The sequence below is a fragment of the Filicampus tigris genome, chromosome 21 (genome assembly GCF_054856515.1).
Source record: "Filicampus tigris isolate MCC_2025a chromosome 21, RoL_Ftig_1.0, whole genome shotgun sequence".
Lineage (NCBI taxonomy): Eukaryota > Metazoa > Chordata > Actinopteri > Syngnathiformes > Syngnathidae > Filicampus > Filicampus tigris.
This window is the reverse complement of record NC_141237.1, coordinates 14,949,048-14,965,989: the sequence shown is the minus strand read 5'-3', so window position 1 is coordinate 14,965,989 and position 16,942 is coordinate 14,949,048. Positions and strand designations below refer to the sequence as shown.

Genomic DNA, 16,942 nt, shown 5'->3' with positions numbered 1-16,942 from the left:
AATAATGGTTTGAACTCTCCCTGACACGTCTGCATTAATGGCTACTGACGGTTGGAGGTTCATAAGCAGACCATTTGGGTACGTTCTTCTTAGGCGCGCAACAGAGGAGGGGGACTTTTTTAAAGCCAAGAAAAAAAAACACACCAAGTTACATTGTACGCTCTGTTTACAGACAAGCTCGTGATTAGAGTCCCTTTGTCATTTACCTAATATGTAGGGAACTTGTTACACCTCAGTACTGTTCTGAAAAGAAAAAGGATACATATTAATCATTTCAGAATTTTTAAAAAGTGAGTTGATTATTATTATTCTAGACTAGTTGCCCCTCACCCATCCTAAATGGACACGCATTTTGATACATAAAGCTTCTCAAGAAATCGCCGGTAAGCCACCGTTTATCTACTTTCCACTGGTTGACTCCCCCTGCCTTGCTCACATGTGCTCACACAAACGCAAACGCACCCATACACCTGCATATATAACTACGTTCACATGCACACAGCCACACACACACTCGCACACGTGTCCCCTCAAGGCATCCCCTCAAGGGAGGACTGCATACACACACGCACACACACATGCCCTCAAAAGCTTGTTGCTAGCTGTGCTGTTTATCAGAGTTTGAGCTACACTGTATTTACTAACTACATGGATTGAAATCACTCCCATTGAAGAACACAGGTCAAACATTCACAAGTCATCTAGTTACAATACGTGCTATGTGCAGATGATCTAACTTGGATGTTTACAAATACATCATACCAAAGTATTGTATATAAAAAATATAGAGATATATAGATGGCATAACTTAATGTTCTATTTGGCATTTTCATGAATATGCACGAAGACATAGTTACATTATAACAGGTATAATGATTTCACAGATTGTTATTCAGGAATGCATGGACGGCTAAAATCCTAAAACAAATAGATAATAATATAAACTAGTGTTATTCATGAATGCATGGATAGCTAAAATCCTAAAACAATAGCTAATGACAACATGTACAAGTGTTATTCATGCGCGTTCAGTTAAATGTAAAACAAGATCACATTTAGATGACAAACTCGTGTTGGTCATGAAACTAGGAGAAGTATTTTAAAGTATGTACTTACTGTCCATTTTTTATGGTCTGTTTGTCTCTGAGTTTCTTTGAGATGGTGCTCCACCGAGATTCTTCTTCTCGTGCCACTCCGTTCATATCCTTCATACCTCTCTGCATTTGACTCTTAATTTACGATTTGAAAGGTCATGGGTTATTTGGAACATTGGGTTTTCTCACCCATCCTGACGACATAAAAATCTGTATAGGCCTACACCCACACATTTTTCCAAGGCTAACTTCCTAATTAACGATAGTATAACCACTGATGAACAAAGCACCTCTTTGTAAGACTTATCATACGCACACACATTTCTGGGGAGCCCATAGACACCTGAGTGAGGCCCTTCTGCCTGTATTTTAAGAAGGCATGCAGTACAGGTGGGGGGCAACAGTTTTGTGCTGACACCAGAAAATGAGAAGAAGCCTGCGCTTAGACTTTTGACAATTATGTTGCTTTAATTGTACACTAACCTGATGATTGTATGAAAGATGCCCTAACAAGCTATGTTTGAACAATAAGGGTTGCTATTCTCAGTCATTAAAAAACATAACCAAGCGTGCACAATGTTGTACAAGTGTAGTTCAGGTGTTTCATAGGTACTTGTGTAGATGACGTGGTATTACGCTAAGATGAATTCAATCAGGTGGGCACTTCACGATTGTATGGGAAACGTCCTAACATGTTGTATTAGAACAATAAGGGTTGCTATTCTCAGTCATTAAAAAACATAACCGCATGCGCAATGTTGTACAAGTGTAGTTCAGGTGTTTCATAGGTACTTGTGTAGATGACGTGGTATTACGCTAAAATGAATTCAATCAAGTTGGCACTTCATAATTGTATGGGAAACGTCCTAACAAAGTGTAGTAGAACAATAAGGGTTGCTATTCTCAATCATTTAAAAAAACATAAAGAATCATTCGCAATGTTGTACAGGTGTAGTTCTGCTGTTTCATAGGCAAATGTGTAACCCCATATTGGGCGTACAAAGACCAGGTTTGAGTCAATGATTCTGTGGGCGGGTTTTGTCTTCTTTCCAAATAAATCCCTCATTTTTGATGAGTGTTTGATCCACAGCCTTAATGAATAGAAATACATGTCCCCTCAATCATGATGCCTTCATGAAGATCTGTTTTACTTTCTGTTTTAGTGTGTGATATTGCGCTGCATATGAGGGGAGGGTCTAAAAACATGTCTGAACAAGCCTGGACATCTACCCCAGTCTATACAATGAGTTTCATGTTACAGGCGGTATGATGTCATCCATACCCTTATTTGGTCATATCGGAAAAGATGGCAGCGGCCAAAAACATGTCTGTACATGTCTTGAATGAGGTGGAAGCATAATTTCCTTATTTGGGCATGCCAGAAAAGATGGCGACTGCCAGGACATGTCTGTACATGTGCCTCTGTTACATTGGACGAGGCGGAATTATGATCTCATCCATCCATATTTGGGCATGCCGAAAAGATGGCGGCAGCCTAAAAACATGTCTGTACATGCCTTGAATGAGGTGGAAGCATGATGTCAGAGGAAGTCCTTATTTGGGCTTGCCGGAAAAGATGGCGACCGTCTAAAACATATCTGTACATGCCCGGGGGTGACATCACTGTTCAAAACATGCATGTCTTGAACGAGGCGGAAGCATAATGTCCATATTTGGTCACACCGGAGGGGCGTTTATCATAAATGACGTGTTAAAGGGGCGTGGACTAGGCAGTGCCAAAATGGCGGACAGGAAAGAAAGCGGGGCTAGGGAGGGGCTTATGGACTACAACATGACGTCATCAACGCGCGCGGTTAGGGGTGGGACTTATGGACTACATGAGGGAGTGGTTAGGGGCGGTACTTATGGACTACAAAGGGGTGTGGCTAGGGGTGGGGCTTATGTACTGCAAAGGGGCGGGGTTAGGGTGGAATTTATGGACTACAAAATGATGTCATCAAAGTGGCGGGTTTTACACTGGATATGGCGTCATAAAGGGGCGGGAATCGATCCCACGCTGCCCGCACACAACTCGGGCGTGTGTACCACTACACTATCAGTGACCCAACAATGGAATTCACATCACTATTTATTAATACGTTTTGTTTCTGTCATTTTTCGTTCCTGTTTTTGTGTATTGTAAATTTGCGCGTGCTACGAGGTCAGGGGTAATGACAGTAAAATATGCAGATGTCCTGTGACTCTTATTTTGAAATGCAACACCAGACTTGAATGGGACTTCCGCTGAGTGATACAGACCTACATTCTCTTACGTGTTTTACGTAACCAAACGCGCTTTCCCAAATCTTCCGAATTTTGGACCAAATGAACGTATTGCAGCCTCGACGGAAGTCGTCCATCACAACTTCATTGGACTGAAACACTCCCGTGTCCGCGTTAAATCGGATCGGTGCACGTTGAAGCTACTCGGCCTTGCTTAGCTCAGCTCATCTTAGCTTAGCTAATTTTAGCTTGCTAGCCACAAACAAAAAGACGCATTTGAAATCAACACATCGCTAAGCAGAGATCAATCGTGAGCGTAAAGTGGGTAAATGTGCGCAAGAAGAACAGCAGAGTACGAGGAGGAACTTTGTGGAGCAAAAGAGGAGAACGAGCGACAATTTCAAATCCCGGACGCCATTTGCAAGATGCAGCCATGGGTTACGTTTGGCACTGCAGGTATGTTCAGTTCTTACTCTAGAAGTACAGTACATTCTAATTAAAATGCTTGTTACCGCAGTCGCCGCGGATGATGTTTGAATGTTAAAAAAATAATAACAAAAGAAGTAAATAAGGAACGGTTAAGTCATCCGCAGTTGTGGTCTTGATTGATTGTGATCTTCAAACTTACAGGAACGTCGAAAGAAAAAAAATTATAAATTTAAATATCATAAATAAGTCGAATATTTTTCCATTTGTTTGATGAAGGGACAGCCATTAAATCTTAGGACTCAGCAATTTCTTACTTAAAGCTTTTGTGTTGGACAAATTGATGATAAAAGATAAATCATTTAACAACTGTTCCTACCAGTAACGAAAGATAAACAACTGGGATAATGTTTTTGCGCAATTTTGCACACAATATTAACATTGTAGATATGACCATTTTAACAATTTGAAAAAAATAAATAAAATTAGAAAGTTGCTCCACAAATGGACTCATTGATTAGCAGAGATGGGCACTTAACCCTATTTTGCCGGGCCGTCCTCGACCTGGGCACCCTTCTGTTGTCGTCCCTCCGTCATTATTCATAAAAAAATTGTCCGTCCTCGTCCTTTTAACTCATTCAATCCCAAAGACATATTCATCTTTTCACAGTCGTTATAACTCTAGCCATTCAATTCCATGAACTTATTTATGTTTGTTTTTTTTCCAATTTTTTTTTCAAACGTTAGGTTAAAAGAAGGTCTGAAAATGTCTAGTACTCAAGGAGTCAAAGCAGTTTCGTCCTTACATTCTGTCACAAAATTGCTATCCGCGTTTTTCCTACGCCCAATACATACCTTATCCCAGATTACACACGCAAGACATGTAGGGCGTGTTTCGTCTGTGGCGTCCTGGGGTGTAATTCATGGTATTACATGTTGAACCACTAGAGGGCAGACTATGCCTGTGCAATGTTACTGCAGGCAATGCACAGGAAAAGTGTTGTGCAGGCAGTTAATCAAGGTGGCTCTGTGGTATCGCAGAAGAAAATAGTGATCTTGCTTTTTAAACGAACCCAACCCAACACAACATGTCAGTTGGTACTACACTCGGTTTTGGACGATTCGAGGGACGGATGAAAACCTATGTGTGCCCTAACGAAACTCGCTATATTTTGGATTCTATTAACGTTGTAATCGTTATTGTGCACATGAATGAGGCGATTTACGACTAATATATTATTTATAATATCAACTATGTATTTGTTTACTATGTTTTGAATCCTGAATTTTGAGATCCACACAACAATAGATGTTAATAATATATTTGTTATTAAAGAAATTTAGCTCTGCTAAATGACTGTAAGTGATTTATTTGTTATATTTCATTACATAGAAGAAAAAGAATACATTTGTTCACGTGAAAATACCGAATTTGAATGAAAAGGAGCATTGAGAAGAATAAATCAGATTTCGTTTTCACTTTTAACTAACTTGATACTTCCATTATAATTTTTACGTTTAAGATGAAGTCAACCCAAACATATTTTTTCAAGAATATGTTCTATGCAAGCCCACTAGTTGAAACAAGGTATTCTGATAAATATTGCATTTGTGGAATAAGAGTTAATCCACTCATTCTTAGCCATCTCTGAGGGCGGCCATTTTGTCACTTCTGTCGACAATTGTCACAATTGCTTACGGCTCAGGTAACGACCAATCACGGCTGACCAGTTTTGTCAAACTGAGCCGTGGCTGGTCGTTACCTGTGTCCTAAGCAGTTGTGATGTCATTTTCAGTCGACAGAAGTGACAAAATGGCCGCCCCCTGAGATGGTTAAAAACGGGTGGATTTTGCTGCTTAACTCATATTACACAAATGCAATATTAATCACAATGCCGTGTTTCAACTAGTGGGCCTGCTGGGAACATATTCCTGAAAAAATACGTTTGCGTTGATTTCCTCCTAAGTTTATATTCTAATTGGTATAGTTACTGTGAAGGGATTCCATTTATACCATGGAATGAATTTTAGGCCATATTGTTCAGCCTGCAGTCTCCATTTGAAGGAAGTTTTTTTTACATACTGTTAGAAAAGTACATATTTATACAAATGATAACAGGCATACATATTTAAATATGCTTTATTGAACCAGTTTTTAAAACTTGAAAAATTACTGTCTCTTTAGAGCACCTATTTCAAAGTCAAGGCCCGCGGGCCACATCCGGCCTACGAGAAGGTTTTCTACGGCCCCTGGGATGATATTGCTTTATTATTAGATCCGGCCCGCAGCAAGCCGGTGTGGGTAGCAGAAGTGATCGGGTCCTTCGCGCCTGCTGATGACGTCACGCTTTAAAGTATATTGTAGCATCTTCCAAGAACACAGACATAGTTTAATTATCACATTTTATTAGTCCAACCGGCTACTGTGGGCCGCAGCCAACGCCAATACAGTACGACAACCTTTCAGTCAAAAAAGAGCAACGTCTCTCCTCTTCGTCCTCGGCTCCCCTCGCTCGCTTGCTTTCCCATACAGCCGCACGATGCATTCATTAACCTCGGAAACAACACAACTTGGCAAGACACAAATTCGACCACAACACAGATAACCCAATTTGTTACAGCATTTCTGTAACATATTTCTTTACATCTATGTTTGCCACACCCTGGCTGTTGTTATAAAGAACATTACCGCTACTTTTGCGAGGATCGTCCTTCGGTCGTCTACATGGCGACTCAAGACTTCACATCACTTTTAGTGGCTTTCAGAATCTGATTGTGGTGAAAAGTTATTTGGAGTAAAACACGTTTTAGTAAGAAATACTTAATGTCAGAAACCTCACGTTGTTTTATTATTAGTAATTGTTGGCATTTGATAAATTCATTAAGTTTCGATGTAGTGCTGAGATGTCCCACACTGTGAGCAGGCATTGAAAGCTCCTCGAGAGCTAAGTGTTGATAGTGAGTGACTTTTTTTTTCTTCTCTTTCCTCCTTCGACACATCTAGTTAGTAGTTTATTTGTGCCAGCAAACTCAGTAGTTGCAGATTTCACCATGTTTGTTGTGTGTAAATGTAACAGGTGAGTTTAATCATTTAAGTTCGTGTCAGGTAACTGCTGTACATACTAGCCTAGATATGTTCTCGTGAGTGATGTCACATTGATGAACACTAGTTAGTTATTTCGGTTAGTATGCTTACTATTCTAGTGATGAAACATGTGAATGTGTATTGTATGTATTGTTTGGCTGTTTAATTGCTTAATACAGTGAATTGTAATGTTTAGGCATATTGTTAACTAATGGATATGCATTGAATGGTGTTTCTAGCTGGGTTATTCTTTGTCTGTGTTGTTGCAGACCACAGTAAATAGACATGTCAAGTGGAATACGGGCCTGTGTTCTCTGACAGAAGCACCCACATCCATACCTTGCCACTCTAAAATAGACTCAGCTGGAGACATCATACCAGTCATATGATCCTATCCGTTTTACTTCACATTATGTACAGTTCATACAAACTTGCATTCCGAGTCAGCCAGAAAATTGTTTCCAGTTTGGCAGGAGAAACGCAAACGTTCCACTGATCTTGTTTCACAAGACGGGCAGCAGCTTCTTCACGGGTCATAAGCAGAAGTGACATACGAGCTGCCTCGCAAAAGTAGCAGTAATGTACTTTATTTTATTTTTTATTTAGTAACTCCGAACATAAAAACACAACAGCCAGGGGGGTGACAAACATAGAGGCAAAGAAATATAAAGCGTGACATCATCAGCAGGCGCGAAGGACCCGATCCAATCTGGACATTTAAAAAAAAAATTCAATGAACATTCTATCAGTCCGGCTCTCGGCTTGTCGCAAAATGTTGTATTTGGCTCTCTGTCCATTTGACTTTGACACCACTGATTTTGAGTAATAGTGCTCTGATATGTCGATATGTTTTGATGCTATGATGTGATTTACTGTCATACTTGTAAATGTTAACCGTACATAGTGAATATTTCCCTGAAGCTTCATTTAAAAAATAAATAAATCATGAATTCACTCGAAATCCTAATATCTGTCAGAAAATTCTCAATTCAGTTTTTTCCTGAAATCGTTCGGCCCTAATCAGAATGCCACATTACATTTACGAAAACCGTATCTGAATACTTTTATGTAACTTTACTAACCAACTTTAGCAGTTCTGATCTTGGATTTATGTTATATTTATTGAAATACCCACATTCACACACGAGTCAGGGTTCCCACGTGTCTGGGAAAACCTGGAAAATGATTGACCAATTTTCCAGTCATGGAAAACGCACAAGGCGGTGATCTACTGGTTAGCACGTCCGCCTCACAGTTCAGAGGTCGTGGGTTCGATCCCGGCCCGGCCTCCCTGTGTGGAGTTTGCATGATCTCCCCGTGCCAGCGTGGGTTTTCTCTGGGTACTCCGGTTTCCTCCCACATTCCAAAAACATGCTTGGTAGGTAGATTGGACGCTCTAAATTGCCCCTAGGTGTGATTGTGAGTGTGAGTGGTGTCCCCCGCCTACTGCCCGAAGACAGCTGGGATAGGCTCCAGCACGTCCCGCGACCCTTGTGAGGAGAAGCGGTATAGATAATGGATGGATGGATGGAAAAAGCACAGAAAATGAGGGAAAAACGTCAAACGTCCTGAAAAAGCTCGAGTTGTCCTGGAAAATGATTTTTTTCTCCCTGCCTTGTTGGTGAATACTAATGGGTTAAACAGACATGTCTGTTTTCAGCTGCCTTCAATGGACAACATTGAGCTGTAGTGCCTTTTGGTTCTAGCCGGCACAGCGCACCACGTAATGCTACCAACCAATAAAATTGCATATTCCCTTAGAACACTTCTGCTGTCCAGTGTTTCCATATGACTTTGTTGCTAGATTTATCGAAACCCAAGTAAAGATGTATTTTCTCCAAAGAAGCACCCAAACTAGAGACTTTCAGTCAAAGAGTGTTGCTGTAGCGCTCTATTTCGAGTGGAAGGTTTTTCTTCCTCTCTCTGTCTCCTCTGTTTAGTGACAAGGAGCTGTGCTGTCACTTTTGACTTTTGTTTTGGCACATTTGAAATACATCTCTGGTTTTAGTAGAGCCGTAGCGACCATGACGACAGCTTTGAGATGGTGACGGCTAACAGGTAGTCTTACTGGGCTACGTGTCACTCGTTATTTCAAACTTGCCCCATTGTCAAACAGCTGAAACAGAAAATATGTGAATGAGAACATTTCAGTTGGAATTCAGCTCTTTTTAAGTGCTGTGTATGTGTGCAGAGAGCAGAGGTTGGAATTTTCATGCACTTTTTAGCTACTGGTATCCCCCTGGGCTAGTTGAGATGGCTGTGGCAGTGTCATGAGTGCTAGCATGAGCTTTGCACTCTCTTCGAACATCAGCAGCTCATTCAACAATCAGCTGTATTCCTTAGCAATAAACATAGCAGTGATTTAGATGTCAACCTGAAAGTAAGATCTCATATTAGATGTGAATCGATTCGCAGCTGTGAGAGAATTTATTTTTTGCCAATTTGGTATTGTGTTTGGTAACATTGGAGCAAACTGGTTGAAAGTACAAAACATAAGGTACAATTGTAGAACATAACACTTCTCCAAAGCGTGGCGGTGGAATGGAAAGCCTCCTGTGAGTGTCGCTAACAGCCGAATCGTACCTCCTAATTGCTTTTTGTAATACAGTAATAGGATGGCATGCTAATAGTAAGTTTGATTAATTTTACTGCTTTTTACTATACAGAAGTAAAGCGGTGATGAGTTCTGTATTTCAGTTACGATTTTTCCCAATAAAATAATGATGTTAAACAGAACATTGATATGAAGCCTCATTCTCAAGTAGTCATACTTCAGCTAATCCTCGTCTTCTCTATACTCCATACCTCTCCAAAATAATTGTTCATATTTTTGAACTGATTGATGCTTTGATATTGTTGAAGTTCCCTGTTTAGCCTGTTCCATATTTTCACAAAAACTTTTCATAGTTGTACTTCAGTATTTTTAGTTTTCAAGTTTAGCTTCCCCCTGAAATTATACCCCCCGAGCCCCCCACTCCCTTGTTCAAAAACATATTATGTATATTACCTGGTAGTAAATGATGTCTATCTTTATGACTTAATTGTGCAGTTTTAAATTATTCAAGATCAGTAAATTGTAATATTTTGGATTGGAGGAACCACAGGTTTGTGTGGCGAAGAAATCCATCATTATGGATGATTCTCATTGCTCTTTTTTTGCAGTATGCACAGTGGTTGTAATTCAGTTTTTGTAAGCGTTTCCCCTGACTTTTGAACAGTAATTCAAATTTGGTAACCACCGGTACAGTACAGACTGTACTGTATGAGTGGTTTCCAGCATAATTATTTGTTCATCCTTACCCCAAGGAATTTGATTTAATTTACCCTCTATATTTATGCCCTCTATTGATCTATGTATTTGATTCCTTGTTTAACATTTCCAAACGCCATTAATTTTGTCTTCCTTAAATTTATTGAAAACTTTTTTTCATCCAATCATATTTTTACCTTTCTGAATTCTGAAGTTAGATTTGCAATATTTTCTCGTATTTTCTCACCAGAAACTAGAAGTTTAGTGTCATTTGCAAACAGCACAAATATGACAGTTTACACATATTATATATAGAATGAATAATTTTAGCCCCAACACTGACCCCTGGGGAGCACCACATAAAATGTCCACGGATTTTGGAATTATCTTCACCCAGCTTCACAAATTGCAATTCAAGGCCCTCTTATCCCATACGGTTCCATTTTACTGACCAATCTGTCATGATTTATCGAATGCCTTTTGTAAATCACTAAACAGCCCTACTGTAATTTTCTTATTGTCTATGGCGTTCACAATACTTTCGATTAGTTCGATCAAACCGAGCGAAGTTGACCGGTTTGTTCTGAATCCATACTGACTGTTGGAGAGTAATTTATTTTGATATGAATTGATCTAATCTGACAAATGGGATAAGATCCAGCACCTGCGCGACCCTCATAAGGAAGGCGGTTGGATAATGGATGGATGGATTTTATTGAATAGTTTTTCAATTTTTTTTTTTTTTTAGAATTGAGGTATCAGAGAAACAGGGCTGTAACCTGTGAAGCTGTGTTTGACACCCGTTTTTTATATCTATGATTTTTTTCCAATCTTCATTTTGTTTGGAAAATGTCTAATCTGAAACGATACATTGCAAATGTGTGTACGTGGTTCAGAGAGCCCCAGAATTATTTTTTATTATTTTAAAAAGATTTTCATATCCATTTGTTCACAACAGATGGATAAAGATGTCAATGTTTTTAAAGGGACATTGTGTCGAATTTAGCAGCCGGAGGCGCGCTCTATGTAATATAATTAGAGAATACGTCATTCATTCATTCATTCATTATCCATACCGCTTATCCTCACAAGGGTCGCGGGCGTGCTGGAGCCTATCCCAGCTGTCTTTGGGCAGTAGGCGGGGGACACCCTGAATTGGTTGCCACCCAATCGCAGGGCACACAGAGACAAACATCCGCACTCACAATCACACCTAGGGGCAATTTAGACAGTCCAATCAACTTACCATGCATGTTTTTGGAATGTGGGAGGAAACCGGAGTACCCGGAGGAAACCCACGCAGGCACTTATTTGTTTATTAGTGGTGTAACGGATCATCTTTGCGCCGTGATCCGTACGGATCAAGCACTGCGATTTGGGGCGGGCTAGATCTGCTGAATGGTTGGTGGGTGGGTGGGGGGAATGGGGTAACTGCGCATTCACATAAAGGCAACATGACTAGTCCGCATTCACTATAATAGCAGCAGAGGAAGTTGAAAACCCTCATGGATCAGTCGCACTTATGAGAGCATTTTGTCAACTTGGGGTGAAACGAGTCCTCAAATTAATGATTTTTTTTCTGCTTCTTGTCACAACACCGTCATTCAGACAGACATGTCAAGGAAGCTACAAACATATTCAATGAACACGCCACCTCCGCAAAGGCTATCTTCAAAATAAAGCTTAGCAAATAATACATTGATGCCAATGCCTTAGTAGACTTTTACTTTGATGTTGGCCCGCGTGGTGGTGTTAACGGCTAATTTGACGTATGTTTTCCACGTTTTGGCTTGCCTTGTCGAAGTTTTGACATTACAGAGATACGCCAACAATGCCATCCCGAAAATCGTATTCAGCCAAATTTAGGACGCTAACAAACCGCTAGTTATTTACGCCGTCATTGTATGATACAGCACAAGTCTCTGGCGTTAGTGAGACTAACTTTGAGGTATAAGCTAAATAAAACTTTGTTTCATTTACTAATTTTATAAAACACTTTTGCTCATTAAATAATTTTAAGAATTCAGCTCAAAATTCCTGGCAGGATACCTTATTGTATACATTGTACTATGTATAAAGTAAGACTGTATCTGTCTAATTCATCCTTGAAAAGCCCCGCCAATTTCTTGCATTTTAAATGTTTTTGAATCAACAAATAAACAGCCTTTAACTTGCCGCTTGCCACTCTTATTTTGTCAGTTAAAGGTCAGGGTGCAAACATTGAAAACTTTTCTGTAGCCCTCTAGAACCCCCTTTACAATGCATAACTGTCATTAAAATGTGATTAGGTCATTGGTAGACAGCAGTAGTAGATTCAGTGCCTACTCATCATGAACGGTCTGATAACGCCCCCTTCTGGTGGCTCGTGTGTTTTAAAATCCTCTCATTCCAAAACATCGCTCGCCATTGAATGTGATGTGTTTGTATCGCATGGAAATTGTACAATCCATGGTGTAGCCAGCGGTTTAGCTATATCTACGTCACTTCCGGCGGCTAGAGCCACGATTCCTTGAGCTTCCATGAGGTTCGGAAACACTCGGAATGAGTAAATAAACCTATTTTCTAATCATGTGGTTGACAACTTGCAGGAAGTGACTTGTATGTATTATAAAACCTATTACCAATGAGAATATGAATTTTAACAGACTCTGAAAAATGTTGGCACCCTGACGTTAACTTCCGCATAACCACCTAATTCATAACCTAGTGCATAGCACCCTCGCCTGTTGAACTCCTCCACCTGCAGTCACCTCCTGTTAATGGCAAATGTCTTGTATTGTGCAGGAGCCATTAGTGTTAATGGGTGTTTTTTCCTCATTAGGATTTGCGCCGGGAGCGCGCACGCTCCACTTTCACAAGTGATTGGTGATGTCATTGGTGGGTGTGGTTTTACTTATTAGTAAGTGCACTCACCTGTGTGGTGGTGTTTTTGGTGGATCTTGTGGTGGGGTGACTGCGGTGGAAAAACTTTTTTGTTGACCGTAAACGCTATAGTAAAACGCAACTGTGAACACAATTGTGAGTCCAGACAACGTCAAAGGACCGTCATATGGTGGAAGAGCTGTTCCGAAATAAGGTAAAATTCAAGTAAGTGCCTGTCAGTTTCCAATACTGTGAATTCAATTCAATCAACAACATCCAAGCTAATGCAACAATTGGACAACGCGTCACCAATATTAAACTCCCCGCATCTTAGCCTGCCGTGGCGTAATTGGATTTGGACGCTACATATTGAATTGTACTGTAATTTTGGTTAGACCGCCCATATAGGTGGAAGAAAAATCCACAGAATAGCCGCACCGGACTATAAACCTCATGGTTCAAAAACCTAGGAAAAAAGTAGCAGTTTATAGTCAGGAAAATACGGTATTTAGCCGCACCGGACTATAAACCTCATGGTTGAAAAACCTAGGAAAAAGGTAGCAGTTTATAGTCCGGAAAATACGGTATTTAATGTATCCCAAATAGCTTTAGTATTATGTTCTAATAGTTTACTATATATTTTTTACATACCCTCATAATACTAGTCAACATATTCTTCCATTTCTCATGTTTACTTTTTGTTTCATTAGTTTTATGTTTTATAAATTCCCCATATAGTGTTGTTTTCTTTTTGCAAGCTTTTATTTGTCCCTTTGAGATCCACTGGTTTTCCCTTTGATTTGTCTTTATTTTGTAATGGTTAGTGTACAGTATAATTGGACAGTATTTATCGTATCCATGTGTAAATATTCTTATAAATTCCTCATAAGCTTTATCAGCATCTTTTATTTCGTCTTTGTATGCTGAATTCCAGTCCTGAATCAGTAAGTAATATTTGATACTGTGTAAAATCGGCCTACAAGCCTCTGCTGTTAAAATGATGTGTGTGTGCGTGTGTGTGTGTGTGTGTGTGTGTTACGAGTTAATGATATTATATTACAAGTGTGTGTAGAAATTACAGCTATGATTGAAGTTATGAAAGATGTTATTTACGGGATAATTTTTTCACAACTTGAAACTTTGGGTCCTCCTGGAATGTTTCTTCCTCATTTTCACATTCATTGTCTGTGTCAGACTGAAGAAGAGAGTCCAGAGCACTCTTTTAATCTCTACTTGCATCACTGGTTCTCTGCAGTTTTGCATGTTCATGTGTCACAGAATCCTTTACTTCTTTGACAGCAAGCACTTCAGTAACCTCCTGCACTCTGATGCCATCTTCAGGACACAAAGACGTTTGCTTTCTGTATCTGGGTCCAAGGCAGCTGTGAGAATAACTATGTGGTTGTGTAGTGCTATGCTTTTTTTTGTCTAATGTCAGCAAATTGGGCGTCCATCATACAGGGATAGACAGACCGGTCCATCGGTCAGACCGAATGCGCAGCGCCAGAGCCAAGCCACCTCCCAAATGTATTTCCTGATTTCAACCTACCAGGGCTACACAATGGCATCTTATTAAAACAATACGATTTACTGTTTTATAAATATACAATAAATTCATAATTAACGCAAATGAGTTGCATGGCCCATTCCCAAAATTAACTGCCCACCTCTGACTTGCAGTTTGGGAACCTGTGATCAGCTAGCTAGCTTAGCACATGATCAGCTAGCTAGCTTAGCACACTTCTCTAGGGCAGTGGTCCAGTGCCCAATCATTTTTTGCACCACGGACTGCAAAGACACATTTTGACGAACTGTCGGAGTGGAGTTGCGGCGCAGATGAGCGTCTCGCCGCCAGCTCCCCTGTGACACGATTTTCCAAAGTCGTTTAATGTAGTCATTAATAGAGATAGACCAATTATCGGCCGGGCCGATTATCGGCGCTGATATTCTGCGTTTTAATGAATATCGGCATCGGCCTTTTTAAAATATCTGATGGCCGATAATAAATCAATTTAAAACTGTGTTGGAATCAAAACAAATAAATGTGAAAGTTAAATTTTCTGTCATTTTGAAATATTGGAGAACTTCATTTACTGTTGAAAACTATATGGAGCTTTTAAGTGTTTTCATTTCACTTTTTAAGACATGCTGACAATCCTGGGTGCTCCCTGAACTTTTTGTTAGAATTTGGTAACAAAAATGTATATTGTCAAAAATTTATAGTAATAATACCTAAAAAAAAAAAATCGACATTATGCAAATCTGAAACTGTTCAATAAACATGTGCTTAAAGACGTTTCAACAAAGTTAAGAATTATTATTTTTATTTTTTTTTAGATTTTGATGCTAAAGCTGAATATTCAAATTTTTGTGCTCATGTGCACTTGCCTACCGCTTACGTGCACCCCTGATTCTAAATATAAACGATAATACCATGCGTGTTTGTCTTCTTGTGTCTTGCAGACATCAGTGAAGATGTTCTTCCGGATTGGCAGGAGCCAGAGCCCGTTCACATTAAAGAGGAAGAGGTGGATGAAGAGGTCCCCCACTGTAAAGAGGAGGCAGAAGAGTCCCCCTACATCAAAGATGAGGAGGATAGCTGCAAGTTACCATCGAGTGAGATGAACAGTGGGGCGGAGTCTCCTAGCAGCAGCTCATGTCAACACATGACAACAGAAGGTGATGGAGACCACTGCGGAGAATCACAAACAGATGGCCTCTTAGCTCCACTATCAGATAGTGATGACACGTCACATGCTCCTGATGGTGATGATGATGATGATGAAGAGTCTGAAGGTGATATGATATGTCAGAATGACAACAAACACTGGCAATGTTCTCAGTGTGCGAAGACCTATGCTTATAAGAGTCGCTTAAAACAACACATGAGAATACATACTGGAGAGAAACCTTTTGCATGCTCAGTTTGTGACAAAAGATTCTCTCGGAAGGGACAGTTAATAAGCCACACAAGAACCCACACTGGCGAGAAACCGTTTACTTGCTCTGTTTGTGGCCAGAGTTTCTCTCAGAGAGTGAGCTTAATAAGTCACACAAGAACACACACTGGTGAGAAACCTTTTGTCTGTTCAGTTTGTGGCCAGAGTTTCTCTCAGCGAGGAAACTTAATAAGTCACACAAGAACCCACACTGGTGTGAAACCTTTTTCCTGTTCAGTTTGTGACCAAAGATTCTCTCTGAAGGGAAACTTAATCAGTCACACAAGAACCCACACTGGTGAGAAACCTTTTTGCTGTTCCCTTTGTGGTCAAAGATTCTTTCGAAAGACACACTTAAAAATACATACAAGAACGCACACTGGTGAGAAACCGTTTACCTGTTCAATTTGTGGTCAAAGCTTCTCTCTTAACACAAAGTTAAAAATACACAAAAGAACACACACTGGTGAGAAACCTTTCTCCTGTTTAGTTTGCGGTCAAAGATTCTCTCAAAAGACAAACTTAAAAATACACACACGAACCCACACTGGAGAGAAGCCTTTTGCCTGCTCGGTTTGCAGTCAAAGATTCTCACATAAAATAAGCTTAAAAATACACACAAGAATCCACACTGCAGAGAAGCCTTTTGCCTGCTCAGTTTGTGGCCAAATATTGTCTCAGAACGATAAGGTCAAGAGACACAACTGTGCTGGTGAGGAACGCAGTAGTCAAGCTGTAAATGAAAATGTACATGATTAACAACAAGAGTATTTACTATTATACTAATTTTCAAAAACCTACGTTAGTCTATGTAGCATGTTTTGTTTTATCTCATTGTAGTCTTTGGTGTTTTCTAAAAGTCTCCCATGAACAAATGTTGAGAATTTGCACCGATGCGAAATTACTGTCAGGAATACATGCACTTTGTACAATGTTTTACGGATGGCCATATGAAGTAAGTTAATGAATGATGCGATAGACTTTTGACTTTGGAAATTACTTTTGACAGGAAGATGACAGGAAAGTGTAAATGTGACTCTGATTAAAATATTAATCATCAAAC

At 39.8% G+C, this 16,942-nt stretch overlaps 1 protein-coding gene across 1 annotated transcript; it reads left to right on the top strand.

The window, feature by feature from the left end:
- The first annotated feature begins 3,311 nt into the window (after positions 1-3,311).
- LOC147127767 (uncharacterized) lies at positions 3,312-16,942 on the top strand. Its single transcript, XM_086020352.1, has 2 exons — positions 3,312-3,773; positions 15,404-16,942. Exons 1-2 carry the CDS (start codon positions 3,647-3,649, stop codon positions 16,636-16,638), a joined length of 1,362 nt encoding a protein of 453 aa, XP_085876478.1. The 5' UTR covers positions 3,312-3,646; the 3' UTR covers positions 16,639-16,942.

Coding starts and splice junctions, on each gene's coding strand:
- LOC147127767 (XM_086020352.1), top strand. CDS start 3,647: ATGTGCGCAAGAAGAACAGCAGAGTACGAGGAGGAACTTTGTGGAGCA. Junction 3,774..15,403: donor GGTTACGTTTGGCACTGCAG/GTATGTTCAGTT, acceptor TGTGTCTTGCAG/ACATCAGTGAAGATGTTCTT.